The 14,469-nt window shown below is 51.4% G+C and overlaps 1 protein-coding gene across 2 annotated transcripts; it reads left to right on the plus strand.

The window, feature by feature from the left end:
- Positions 1–4,556: 4,556 nt before the first annotated feature.
- On the plus strand, positions 4,557–13,277 carry THNSL2 (threonine synthase like 2). Of its 2 annotated transcripts, XM_067297210.1 has the most exons (9): positions 4,557–4,896; positions 5,364–5,737; positions 6,785–6,979; positions 7,376–7,528; positions 7,949–8,179; positions 9,068–9,216; positions 11,872–11,997; positions 12,599–12,750; positions 12,852–13,277. In XM_067297210.1, exons 2-9 carry the CDS (start codon positions 5,515–5,517, stop codon positions 13,054–13,056), a joined length of 1,434 nt encoding a protein of 477 aa, XP_067153311.1. In that variant the 5' UTR covers positions 4,557–4,896; positions 5,364–5,514; the 3' UTR covers positions 13,057–13,277. The 2 variants fall into 2 exon arrangements, with proteins under 2 accessions (XP_067153311.1, XP_067153313.1); XM_067297212.1 differs by lacking the exon at positions 6,785–6,979.
- Positions 13,278–14,469: the final 1,192 nt, after the last annotated feature.

Raw genomic sequence — 14,469 nt, forward strand, 5'->3', positions numbered from 1 at the left:
TGGGACTAATAGCTTTGTCTGAGGGTCACACCTTTTCAGTGGTCAACAGGGTATTTTCATGTGCCCCTTTCTGAGTTTCTGTCTTGGTTGTAGGCCCCCAGAGACCCACTTGGGCCTGTCCTGTTCGGTCTTTCCCATTCCCAAATATCTGAGCACCATTTGCATCTCAGTAGTCGTCCTCTTGCAGATGAGACAGCTCAGACCTTTCAGAGTGAGCTTCACAGCATGGTGCCTGCCCACTTGGGCAGCTGCTGTAGAAGAGTTGGTGAGTGATAACTCCTTCTCTACTGCCTTTTACTGATATGGGATTTGTGGGTCTCTTCCTTGTCTGTAGAAGAAAGGGGAGACTCAGAGTAGGAGTCTTCATGGGGGAACCACCATGGAGCAGCAGGCCTGATTCCTAGTTCCCCCGAAAGCAGACAGCCTGTGGCTCTAGCATCTTTTCCACCCTTTGCATGGCAATAACTGGGCTTCAGCGTGGAAATGGAGATGCAGGGAGCAGAAGGCAGGAGAGGAGAGACTGTACTAGAAGGAGCGCGATAAAACCTCAGGATGGATCTGAGGAATAAGGTGGGGTGAGCCAGAAGAACCTGCTTCCCCGCCTCAAACAGCCTTTGCCTTGTCTGAGGCCATCCAACTTCTTCCAGGGAGCTCCAACCTGGCTGGAGACGTCTCTGCACAACCAACTGCAGGGGTAGGAGGTGCTCCAGGCTAATGCTACAGCCCTAGATGACTCTCCTGGCCACCACGGCTCCTGTCTGGGTCTCGCTGTGGGACATCTCAGTGCCTCCTCTTGCTCAGCTCTAAATGGGGCTTTGCAGAGAGATTAATGAGTCCTGGAAGAGCTGGGCCTGTCTGCAGCTGAATGGTAATGGAAAAGACTTGTGGAGGGCATGATGTAGAGGGTTTGGGCATATGGGAAGAGCCAGGGGAAGAAAGGCAAGGCCGAACCCTTGTTTCCTCCCGGGCCCGGAAACATTGGGTGGATGGTCAGGAACGAGGGCTCCCCGGAGGCGGCAGCTCACCCACCGCCACCGCGGTGCTGATGCGGGGCATTGCCGCCATCTAGTGATACGGGGATTAATTCAGGGCTCTCGCAGAGCGGTGTGGCCGAGCCCGCGGTCCTCCGGGCCCCGCAGATACCTTGCAGGAGGTACGGGACAGAGACCCAAACCCAGCTCTGTAAATACAACTGATTTCTGATGGCCAAGTCCAAAGAGCAGCTGCTAAGGAAGAAACAGGGGCCAAGGTGGAACTGCGAATCCAAGCAGGAATACAGAGGCACCAGGCAAGATCACGTTAATTAAAAGCTGTTAAATTTTCCAGCTCATGATCTGCTGTTGAGGCTGATAAGCCCCAGCGGTTCTGCAGCTGGCACGCAGCAGCGCAGGCGCTCTCTTCCCTGCTCCCCTCCGTTCCTCTTAAATTCAAAAAATTAATTAAAGAAATGATGGTCCAGAAATGAATGCGTCAAGCTTGCAGGGCTGAGCACGGGAAAACCCTTCCCTGTAAATGGCAATATCATACTGGTGCACGTCCCAGGTGCTTCCCCTGTGCACTGCGCTCGTGTATGACCTCCGCATAAGTGGTACCTGCTTAACTAATTTACTCAAATGGGGTGGCTGAGAATGCTGACACCCGTCACAGCCTTAGCAGACGATCTCATTAGCAAGCGCTATCGCCACGGATAGGCGCAGGGCACCGATAAAGCTGTGTCAACAGCCCTGCGGCTATTTCTGTCCGCGAGCTTGGAGGAGCAGGTTATCCTGGTGCAAGGCATTTTTTGCAGTGCTCCTGCATGCACCCCAGAGGGATGCTGAAGTGATCATCAATCTGCTTGAAAGCTCTTCTCTCCAAAAATATAATAATTTTTAGATGAATCAATGAATTTATCTCATGAAGCGAATGCAAACACTGCCAGTAGTGCTGGTTCAAGGAAGAGGTGCAAAGGGGTACAAAAGGAAGGGGTATATCTTGAACCTTGTGCCATTTTGGTTCTTAAAACAGCATTATTTGGGATTTGGGGGATTAATAGGTATTGGTTTAACCTGAACAAGAGCATACACTTCCCAGCTGGACACTTGCATTTTAGCTTAGATTAGCTAAAGTCTATGTGAGAGTCTGAATTTGAACTTGCAACTCCAGTTAAAAACAGGCATTCCTGTCTTCACTGAAATCAGAAGGGCTGTTCCCCACGTTCTGCTATAATTTAGTGGTCAGCTGGCGTGAACCAAACAGCCAAAATGATTCAGTAGCACTTTCTTTTCATAGTCTAACTCTACATCCCCGACCGGGAGCCACAGTGGCTCTGATAGTCTTGTTGACTGTCTTTGCTGGTGTCTTTTTTTCACGCCAGAAATCAGATGTACAGTAAGGAAACGCCGGCGGCAGCGAAGAGCAGAGCTGCCTGCAGGCGGCGGGGCGAGCGGGGCACCCGGCAGCGCGTGCGGGTGCGCTCCAATAACGCCGCCGGCTATTTCTGTGTCTGGTAAACACAGGATTAATCACTAACCTGAGTGTGTATTAAAGGGTCATTTACCTTCCAAAAATACCCAGGGAATGGAAAACGTGCAGGGTTGAAAGCAGCTCCCGCACACGCCGTTTCACCCTCGGTCCTGCAGGATCTGCCGGGGAGGTGGGGACCAGCTGAGGTGAGTGGCCGAGGTCACCGAAACAGGAGCCCTTAGGTGACCCCGGGGGCTCACGTTGACTCAGGGGCCCCTGGGATGCGCTGGGGCTGACCCCGGGGAGGTTTTGCCATCGGTTTCAGCCCACGTGAGTGCAAGCCGTTCCCAAAAAGCCGGGTCCTGCCTGGCAGCCCGCTCCTGCAGCCAGTTTGCTCTTGCTGCGAATGGGACAGCTCTGCTCAGACCCTGAAATTTAGGCATCTATCTCCCACCGCAATAAAGCCCTTTTGGGCCTTCAAGTCCAGGAAAGCCCTTTCCCCACTGGCGCTCGGGGAAGATCCCTTTGCTCGAGCCCGGGGTGACCCGCGGCAGCACAGCCCTGGGGGACGGCGTGTGCCTGGCCCGAACTTCAGCGCTTTGGCAGGTCCCGTGTCCCTTATTGCACACGTGATGCTTTCTCCTCGACGGGGGGGCCTTATCAGCAATCCTTTGCACCTTGTCTTCATGGTTTGAAGTCCCTGCACACGCTACAGCAGACTGCTGTAAAGCGCCCCAGGTCCGCATGGGCGGTGCACATGTGCTGAGTCCTCTCGGCGAGGAAAATCCCGATTGGAAATCAGGACTGCGCTGCTGGTACCCACCTCTGCACAACCTCCGAGGGAGCACGTCCCCTGGAGCATGCCTCTCGGGTGGCTTTACAGGCATTTTACGCTATTTATGCCATGCACATTTCTGCGGTGCTGTGCACCCTCTTGTTGCTCCCCGGCCACGCGTTGGCACGCACAAACACACAAACTCCCCTCCGGCCTCTGGCAAAACACCCCGGAGGTGCAGTAAGTGGCTCTGTGGTGCAGGAGTGCGAGTCCTGCACTAACCTTGCCCTTCAGAAAGCACCTACTCCGGAAAGGGAGGCAAGAAAATGAACTAAGAGGTAAAGAAAGGGCTGCCCAGCCCTTCCCAGCAAAGGGAAGCTGGCCACTGGCTGTTGCTGAGCCCTGTGCAAGTCGCCTGCTCTGCCCGTGCCTCAGTTTCCCCGTCTGTGGGATGGGGATGTTCCCACAGCCCTGCCTCGTAGGTGGCTTTACATCACTCAGTTACAGACTGATTTCTGTTGGGAGGGATCTCGGGAGGTCTCCGGACCAAACCCTGCTTTAACCAAGTCCAATCTCAGAGCTAAATCCAGCCTGGGAGTTAGATCAGGTTGCTCAGGGCTCGTCCAGGAGCATTTTGAGCACTTCCAAGGCTGGATCAGAGGTCAGAAGCTCTCGCTGTCAGTCCCTGTCCCAGTGCCTGGTCACCCAAGCCGTGAAAAGACGTTTCCTAATATCTCCGCGGATTTTCCCCAGCTGCGCCTGCGGGTGGTGCGGAGCGGAGCCTTCCTGCTGGGGGACTCCCGCATCGCTCGGCCGCTGCGGCGCGGAGAGGTTTCCGCGAGCACACGCGCAAGGCTGCCTGGCGGGTGGGGAGCGAGGGCGGCCGCCGGCGCAGCGCTCCGCGGGTGCCGCCTCGGCGCCGCGACCCCTCCGTCCTTGCCCGCGGCTAAAAGGCAAAATCCCGCTGGCTCCGGCCGAGCCGAGCAGCCCCGGGCGGGCGCCGGAGGCGGCACCAGCGCGGAGCGGCCGCCGGGTGCGGGCGGCGCTGCAGGCGGGCTCCGTCCTGCCGCGGCCTTCCCTTGCCGGGGCTGCCCGGGCCCTTCCCTTCCCTTCCCTTGCCGGGGCTGCCCGGGCCCTTCCCTTCCCTTCGCTTGCCGGGGCTGCCCGGGCCCTTCCCTTCCCTTTCCTTCGCGGGGCTGCCGGGCCCTTCCCTTCCCTTCCCAAGGCTGCCCGGGCCCTTCCCTTCCCTTCCCTTCCCTTCCCTTCCCTTCCCTTCCCTTCCCTTCCCTTCCCTTCCCTTCCCTTCCCTTCCCTTCCCTTCCCTTCCCTTCCCGGGGCTGCCCGGGCGGCGGGTCTCGGGGCTCTCGCTCCCCTGCCCCGGGCGCAGGATCGCGGCAGGCCCGGGATAGCGCCGGGCTCTGCTTCCAGCCGGGGCTGGGCACGGGCGTGCAATGAAACCGGGAGCGGGCAGGGGAGGAGGGAGCTTCTCAGGCTTCCAGCTGTTTCAGGAGCCAGATGTTGTATGCGGGCTGTTTAACGGCATCAGTCTGCAAATTTCTCTAGTGTCTTCTTTGGTCCTGGGGACTTTTTCAGTCTCTCCAGCCAGCTCCCATCTACCTTAATTTAACCCAAGCTGGACCACAGAGCTGCTGCCTGGAAATCGCCTCCCGACGTTTGTGAGAAACGCTCACGAGCGAATACTCATTTTTTGTTCGCTGCTTCCCAGGCGTGATTTTATACATCAGTCTGGAAAACGCTGCTGGGAGCAGCACGGCTCAGGCAAACGAGGTGTCAGGCTTTGGGAAACAGCATTTAAAATAGATTATTTTTGAGGGCTTTTGATTAGCCTCAGAGGCATTAGAGGTGAAATTTTTAGCTTTATTCTGTGATTGTGATGGCTGGAAAAAAATTGTACCCAAAAACTGAAATTGTGAGGAATTCACATGACTCCAGCAGCTGGGGCTTCATGGAAACATGGAGAATCGGAGAAAGAGGCAGCAGCATGCAGGAGTTAGCAGGATATAAACTTCATGGAAGAAATTTTTTGTTCTATTTAAAATTATGCAGATTTTTGTCTTTTGGCCATTTTTAACTCAGTGGGTTCTTTTTAATTCCACTTTTCCCCCTTTTTCTTTGATTTCAGTCCCCTGCACCCTCCAAGAAGGCAGCACGCAAAAAGACAAATGAAGACATAACGGGGGACGTGCACAGAAAGGTTTCTGAATTTTAAAATTCAGCAATTCAAAATTCAGTGGGTGACCCGGCACCCAGTGAATTTGGGGAGCTGCGGCCTCATGGAGTACGTCAGCACGCGGGGAGGCCCAGGTGCCGTGGACTTCGAAGGAGCCCTCTTTTCCGGCTACGCGCCCGACGGGGGCCTCTTCATGCCCAGCGCCGTGCCCCAACTCGATGCGCCCGCGCTGCGGCGCTGGAGTGCCTTCTCCTACCCGCGGCTGGTGAAGGAGCTGTGCTCTCTCTTCGTCGCCGCCGAGCTCGTCCCCAGGAACGTGCTGGACGGTAAAGCTCGCCGTGGGGCCATTTGAGGAGACATGGGCGAGGGGGTCGGGGCGTTGAACCTGCTGCTGTTCTCCCTGCCTGCATCCTCCTCATCCTCGCTGCGCTCTGCAGCCCGGCGTGCAATTGCCCCGCTCCTTTCTCTACCCTTTTCCCCTGCTGTCGGCTTGCTGGGGCTTGGTTACCCTCTTGGAAATGCGGCCCCCAGCTGCAAACAGTGATTCTGGGGATTGCAATAGTGATTCTGGGGTTGCAGTAGTGATTCTGGGGTTTGCAATAGTGATTCTGGGGTTTGCAATAGTGATTCTGGGGTTGCAGTAGCGATTGCTAACGCTGTATCCCTGCTTACTGCTGGGGTAAAGCTGCACAGCCAAAGGTGTTTGGCACAGCTGGCCGGTGGTGGCTGCAGCGCATGTGGGTTTCTCTGCTCCATCTGGGCATTTGCCTGCACAAAAGTGCATGAAAAGGGAAATTTGCTGCATGGGACATCATGCATGGAAAAACATTTTGCTCCATTTGGACCTTCCAGCACAGAAGTGCCCCAGGATCGTGCGCAGCGGCGGCAGGCGCGCGACGAGCAGTGCCCATGTGTGGGTGCGGGAACGGGGCTGGGGTCATCTGCGGGGAAAGAGCTGCCCTCCGCATGGGGCTTTTGGCTGCTTGATCCTCTTTCCGTGGTCCCATTTTTAATGTTTTTAACATGTAGCAGCTATTCCTTCCACCAGAGGGCAGCTATAACCTCCACGTTCATCAGTGCGTTAGGATAAAATTTCTTTTATTTTTCTATTTTAACATAGTTGCTCTAATTGTGTCAGATTTCCCCGGGGGATACTCAGTGAAGAGCTGTTGCAGGCATGGGCTGATTTACACCAGGATCAGACTCCTAAATGACTAAGAATAACATGTCAGATATCTGCCCATCACCTCTCTAGCAGCAGAGTCCTGGGTTTTGCAGTGCAGCTCCTGGGAGGAATATGGACGATGGAAACCATGATCAGAAATGTCCTTCTTGACCTATTCTAACCATCCCTCTACCCACTCTCCCTCCAGACCTGATTGACAGGGCCTTTAGCAGGTTCAGACACAAGGACGTGGTCCATCTGTCCAGGCTGAAAGACGGTCTGAACGTTTTGGAGCTCTGGCATGGGGCTACTTATGCTTTTAAGGACCTGTCTCTGTCCTGCACGGGGCAGTTTTTACAGTATTTCCTGGAGAAAAAGCAGAAGCACATCACTATCCTGGTGGGTGAGTATCCCTTTGGGGGTGGGTAAAACTTCTGGGGTCTGTCCAGGCTGGAAACAGTTTGAGGACAGTGCAGGTGCCGTCCGCTGCCAGCCTGGCACTGGCATGTCACCAAAAGTCCCTGGCCTGAGCAGCCTTTAGGATGCACGGGTGAGTTAAGTGTAGGGGTATCTCTGCTTCGCTGGGAGAGCTGCTGACCCGCAGAGACCAGGGTGATGCAATAGTGGCATCATCTCCAAGGTGGCTGGTGGGACAACTCTTAAGCTGGATGCCACTGGTGCTGCTCTAGCCAAAAACATCCCAGGGAGTGTTTCTGCACCCTTTTTTTTTCAGAGAGGGTGGTGATGGAGGTTGACACGGTGATGTTCATTTTATTTGTTCTCCCTCGCTTTGAAATAGGGACGTCAGGGGACACGGGGAGCTCGGCAATTGAGAGCGTGAGAGGGCAGAAGAACATGGACATCTTCGTTCTGCTGCCCCATGGACTCTGCAGCCAGATACAGGAGCTTCAGATGACCACTGTCATTGAAGAAAACGTCCATGTCTTTGCTGGTTGGCATTGTTGTCTGCTTTAGGGCCCTGTTGTGTTGAAAGCATGGCCTAAAGGTCTCATGGACATAGTGGCGCAAGCTGCTCCTTTTGTGGCTGGGTCATTAGTGTTATGGCTGACTGGATGCCTGGTAAAAGGTGTCCCAGCAGAAGTTATTCTGTCCTTGATTTGGATTTTTTGAGCCTAAAATATCTGTAGGTGGTAGGGATTGAAAATATGCCCTAAGCAGAAACCACCCCAGCATCCTTGCTGTGCTCCTCAACCTCTAGCTTGCACAGCCCTGAAGCCAAACCTGCAATTCGGAGTGCTCCTTGCTGCAGTAAATCCTCGGCCTTGTTTCTGCACCCGTTTCTGAACAGAAGCACTTTGTGCCTAATTCACTGAGGTCGGCAAATCTGATCTGTCCTTTCTCCTTTTGACAGCTCATGGGAACAGTGATGAAATCGATGAGCCGATCAAGGAATTATTTGCGGATGCTGATTTTGCCAGAAAACACAACCTGATGAGCTTGAATTCAGTCAACTGGTCGAGGATTATGGTGCAAATTGCTCACCACTTCTACGCTTACTTTCAGTGCGCACCATCCCTAGACACCACCCCCCTGCCTGTGGTGGAAATTGTTGTGCCAACAGGGGGAGGAGGAAATATCACAGGTGAAGGGAAAAAAAGAAGGTTAGATAAGGAAGAGAGAGAGTGCATTGTGACCTATGAACTAAACATACTTTGCGAAAGCTAGGCATTGCTATTTATTAAAATTGAAACACCCACTCTCCATCAGGATTTCTTCAGAACCACTTACATTTTATTACTCATTTATGGTTATTACTCATTTAAGTGTCAGTGATGATTTGCAAGATGCAGAAAAGCTGAAACCATGCTTTGGTGGTGACGGTAGGTCTTCTGAGGATGGGCACACTAGAAGTGGGCAGAATGTGTTTGATCCTGAAGAGAGAGAAAATACTGTGGCTCTGATTTCTTAAGTGAGACCCTAACAGGGCTGTGGAGTCCTGCCTGGTACTACCCTGGTTTGCATGGCAGTGCGCAGTCAGGAGAACAGCTCACTCCTGGTTGCTTAGCTCCAGCCCTTTAAAAGTGGGTCCTTGATTGCCTTCATCTCGAAATAGGTATATAACTGTATTATGAAAGCCATAAATGATTTTATTCACACAAGTGCATTCACGGTATTTCCAGGCCATCCGTCTGAGGCAGCATTACTAAGCTGCAGGAGCCCAGAAGCTTCACTTCTCTTGCCTGAATGCAGGTGCCTGACCTCTTGGTCCACTGCCATCTGTCTTCAAACATGGAGAGGCCCAAGGGCCAGGGTTCGGTGCACTGGCTTGGCAGGAGGCGCATTACGGCCCAGGATTTTTAATTTCAGGCTCTACTAAAGTACTAAAGGATGTAAGAGCTGTAGTAGAGAATGTCATTTTTGGCTGCTCCTGAAATAGGTGTTCAACCAATTTGTGCAGTGACTTCTTTGCTAAATCTCCTTTGAGTGTTTCTTCCTCAGGCATGTTTGTAATTTTTTGCTTGTTTTCTAGCTGGCTGTATTGCCCAGAAAATGGGTCTTCCGATCCGACTTGTTGCTGTGGTCAACAGCAATGACATCATTCACAGGGCTGTTCAACATGGAGATTTCTCACTGTCGGGGGACGTGAAGGCTACGTTAGCATCAGCCATGGATATTCAGGTATTTAGTGAATTGGTCAAAATGGGAAGAGATTGACTATTATATATTTTTATATATTTTTTCTTGCATTGTGTTCTGCCTGGTTTATGAGAGTGTAATTCTGCCACTGGGACTGTCTCTCATCAATGCATTCAGAGGTGTGACTAATATTCAGCATTTATGCTGCATCCTGCTGAATTAAGATAGATCAAGCGCCTTCTTCTTCCTAGCTTTTCAGGGTTTGACTTTGTAATTGTCATTGTTAATGGTAGGTTTCTGGGGGTTTGTTAGATGTGAGCTTAGAAAGAGATGGACTTTTTCTCAAGGCTTCTGTGACACTTAGAAAGGTATAAATCCTGTCACATCTCAGGGGCTCTGTCAGTGCTTCTGAAAATTTCCATCAAGAGAAGAGACCAGGAGGAAGGTCGGGTAGCTCCAAATAAATGCCTCATCTATGGCCATCTGCAGTTTGCTCAGAGCAAAACACGTCCTGGCAGGTAGGCAAAGGCCTTAGAAATGAAAAGTCATGGAGGGACAGACAGCAAATGCCTGGAAGCAAACGCCTCCATTTCATACCTACCTTGTGATCCATGGGCATTGGATGTGCTTCCAGAAAAGTGATCGAGGTGTGAAATACTTGGTGTCATATCACTAAAGGCCCTAAGCTACTTGTATTTTCCAAATGCTGTTCAAACATGAATTCCTAGGGCTCCTTACAGACCTCAGGGGATGGCTGGGTTCCTCTCCTGGCATGTGTCCCTTCAGCAGTCCTGGTCTGGTTAGGCCCTTCAGCTGTGCCAGGGTTTGAGATGGAGAGTGGAGGCAGCTGGGTAAGGTGATATCCAGAGACCTCTGAAGAGCTGGATAGGTATATCCCTCTTTATATCCTCCCCATGGCTACATGGAATGTCATGGTTCAGCCCAAGTGTGAAGTGTCCACACAAACTCTTCAGTAGCTCAGCAGTTCGTCTTGGAGTGGACCTGGGGAGATCTCTAGTCCAACCTCCTGCTCAAAGCAGGGTGAGCTATGAGGTTAGATTAGGCTGTTCAAAAACTTCAGGGATGGAGATTGTGCAACCTCTTTAGGTTGTCTCCTTTGCACACTAAATTAAAGCAGAGAATGCTTCACATTTAGTCACTATCAGTACAGATAAAGCAGAAAGTCTTGCTAGTGTGGATGAGCCTTTTAAGGAGAAATTCCAGTGAAGTGCAACCGAGACATGCTGTGTCTTTGCAGCAAATGAAGCCACGCAGGGACTGTTCTCTGGCCCTGAGGTCATGCAGCATCACACAACTCTTTCTCACATGCCTAAACTTTCCTTGGGAACAGTCTGTAGCCTTTGCTATCCTCCAGACTGGGCCCAGGCAGTCTCCTGGGCAATCCCAGCCAGCATGAGATAAAAGCAGAGCAGAGAGCTGGCTAGCAAGTAAATGGCAAGGCCAGTGGTCACACCAGTTTCCTGGCCCTGTTTGATTTACTGGTGTAGATGCAGCAATCCATAAGGGAAACCTTAAGGCTGGTGTGAATGGAGGGTGAACAGGAAGGTCTGGATGTGGAAGCAGCAGGAGGAAGGGCAGGAGAAGGCTTTCAGGACAGGTGCAGGAGGCACCTACAGTGGCAGGTCACCAACTTCCAGGCATGCTGGCAGGTAGCGTCTCAGGACACCCGGATTGGGTGGACAGCCTAAAACAAGGGACAAACTAAAGCAAAGGGCTGACTACACCCAGGCTAGAATGAAGATTACAGGCTGGAGGCTTTAGGAGGTGATGGTGGGAAGATGAAGAACAGGACTGGAGCCATAAGACACCCAGATAAGGACGTGAAAGGCTGAGTAATTCCTAATGACTCACTGAGTTTGGACAGGATGGAGAGACAAAAGGTCACTGTCACTGTCAGCTCTTAAAAGCAATAAAGAGCGCATCCAAAACCAGCACATGGTTGCAATGTAGGAACAACTGAGGAGACAAGATGAGGACTTGATAGCTCGTGTCCCTTGTCCTCTCTGTCCCTACAACCTGTAGGGTTGTAGGCCAGACCACCTGAACACATGTTTTTTGGAGCTTTTGAGTATGTGGGAATGAGACTGTGAAGTGTGAAATTGGTTTTGCCTTAAAATAAAATCATTTTCCCACCTATATGGTCTTGTGCTGAGTTTTGCTACAGTGTTGCAACACTGATTGCTACATAGTCATACAGACCAGTCAGGTCCTATATGTGCCTTAAATGTTCATAAAGATTATCGGTTAACCCTGCGGGGAGCTGAGTGTCTTATTAAGCCACCCAGGAGCACAGTGACTCACAACATCATCTGCAACACCAAGTAAACAGCTGGATATTTCTGGTTCACAAGTACGTTGTGTGTTATTAGCCTGCTTTACTCAAGGTAATTATACAGATGTAGTCACACTGCCTATTTTTCAGCTGTCCCCTCATTAAGTCTTTCAACCTGATGGTTGCTCAGAGAGGTCAGAGGTCTGAGAGACATCAGGTGCCTGCAAGGCTTGAGGATACACGTGTCCAGATAGGAGACAAATCCCACCACAACCTCCACTAGGCAAATAGCTGCAATAAGAGCTCAGCCCTAATTAGACATCAGAGAATCCACACAAGTGCTCCCCACCGAAACAGAAATTCACAGTTCTGCTGCTCATGTGCTGCCCTGTTATCCTTCCTAGGAGCCTTACAACATGGAGAGGATCCTCTGGCTGCTCTCTGATGGTGACAGCAGCCTCATCAAAACTCTGATGGAACAATTCAATGTGTCCAAAAGCCTCAAGCTCCCAGAGGATTTGCACAGAAAGGTAAGTTCCTTTACACACACATGTGTATAAGGAGATGTACTGCTGCTAATTGTTTCTGACTTGTTTCCAAAGTAAAAAATTCAGCTTGCAGTGGATCACGTTGGAGAGTTTCCAACCTAAAATGTAAGTGTGCGTTGGAAGAGAGGCCAGAGGAGAGGTTTTATATCAGGGTGTGTGCATGGAGATGTTTAAAAAAAAAATTAAAAAAAATTTTTTTAAAGAAATCACTTTCTTCTTACAAAACTAATTTATAAAAGCCTACAGTTATTTAGGTAGGATATGTAACCGCCCCTTCCTTAGAAATACCAGGCAGGTAGTAGCTGCATTAACAGTGCATCAAGCACCCTGCCCGGGGCTGCTCCCAAAGGGCCGTTTCCTCCCCTTGCCGCAGTGGCTGCCCCTGTTTCCTCAGGCAGTGGGAATATTGCTCTGCAGCTTCCAGCCGCCCCATTTCTAACTCTTTTTTGCCTTCTACCTATGCTGCAAAACCTTGCTGGAAGCCCTGCTGAGCATTGCACATGGCCAGGCTCCATGCTGTAGCGCGCTGCCAGTGGTTTGTCCCGACAAGCATCTCACTGCCTTCCTGTTCGGCTCTCCCCAGCTCGCGCAGACGCTGGGCTCGTGCGCAGCCTCCGACAAAGACATCGTGCGAGTAATGAGGCGCTGCTGGGAGGAAAACTGCTACCTGCTGTGTCCCCACTCTGCCGTGGCTGCTCACTACCACTACGCGCAGCTGGGCTGCGGGAGCCGCAGGTGAGCGCCCACTCCCGTGGAGCACCTTGTGTCGGTGGGTGCAGCCGCCCCGCTGGCTCCGGGCGTGCTTCCCTCCAACGATGCCTTGCATTTTTTTGCAGCACGCCTCGGTGTTGCTTAGCTCCGGCCTCAGCAGCCAAGTTTCGGGATGCTGTGCTCAGAGCCGGCCTGGTTCCTGACGTCCCTCCAGAAATCAGTGTTCTGACAACGCTGGAGACCAGGTCAACCCCCTTGAAGAGAGGGGAGGATTGGGCAAAAACACTCCGGGAGCGGATAGAAGATGTGGCCCGGCGGAGGAAAACGTAGGTGGGGTCATGGGACACCACAGCGTGGGCACTTGCATGGACATGGCCTGGATTTGTGCTTTAAAGGCAAAGGCATCCTAAGGCTCATTTTCCATTTCGAGGAGCAACGTTTCTCTAAGAGACAAGTCTAGGCTCTCTGTATGATGAACTAGAGAATTATTCGTAGGCACATACTTTAATTTTTTCTAATTAAATAGAATATTTTGCAAAATGTTCAGAAAAGAGCTTTCTAACTGTGTTGTCTTTCCTGTAACTTCATCAGAGCCTGTTGAAGCTTTCAAGAAACACATTTGTCCTATGGTTGCTAGCCTCATGGAGAACTCCTTTAAAATGATCCACGATCGTTAGCTTCCTGAGTGTTATTCAGTGAGTCTGATCCTGTATGTCTTGTTTCCCAGGAAAACCCACCTAAAAGCCTGTTTCTGCATTACAGTACAGAGCTGTAATGACTTTCCCCTGAACAGCCTCTTGGTGGAAATAACTAATATGAATTATAGCAATAAAAAGCGGAGCTGAACTGCAGTTATTAGGTCATATTTCCATGATGTTTTTATGGGTGACAGCTATTCTTGCTTCTCCAGCAAGCGCCCCAACTCAGGCATCTCTGTTATTTTCAGCAGATCATAAAATGCAGGGCCAGAGTGGTCTGAATAATTCAGCTGAGCAGACAGCTTAATGTCTGCTTGCATTCAGGCAACTCACTTTCAAACACGGCTTTGCCAAAACAGCAAAAAAAAAACAACAAAAAAAAACCGGGGGAGCAGAGGGTAGCAAGGGACCTGCAGTGGGAGGTTTTTGCGAGCATCCCCAGAAGTTTGGGCTGAGCATGGGGATGCGTGGAAGAGCGGTAGGGACTGGGGGCGGCACACCCCAGGAAGGGGCTTTTTGGCAGCTTCTGGTGTTGAGTTGGGTTGAAAATCATGCTGAGAAACTGGAATCACTGAGGAAGAAATGGAGATCACCGAGCTGATTTGCAAATCTTTGCAAGCAATGCAACAGTCTTGGGTCAGTTCACATTTCATAGCCTGGCAGGGTTTACCCTGGGAAATGTCTCTCTGTGCAATACCTACTAATACATCTGTTAAAGCTTTTTAAAAAAATACATTTATTTAGCACCAGTGCAACATTTTTTTCCGTGGTACATCAGCTCCAGTCGCTCAGGCTGGGGTAGAAGGTTGCTCTCCAAAACTCAGCACAGCTTAAATTTGCAGTAAAACTAAATAGGGTGGGCATATGGAAAAGTGGTGATGGGTTGTCTTCTTTGGAGACTGTTCACTAGCGGAGATGTGGCCATAATGGCCATGCTGGGGAAAGGCGTTATTAGGTAGCTGATACTGAGCCAACTTGAAGCCGAGAGCTCCTTGGGCCCGGGGGTGCCGGCGCGGGCGTCTGCAACCATAGCTGCTTCCTGGCC

The sequence above is a fragment of the Apteryx mantelli genome, chromosome 5 (genome assembly GCF_036417845.1).
Source record: "Apteryx mantelli isolate bAptMan1 chromosome 5, bAptMan1.hap1, whole genome shotgun sequence".
NCBI lineage: Eukaryota > Metazoa > Chordata > Aves > Apterygiformes > Apterygidae > Apteryx > Apteryx mantelli.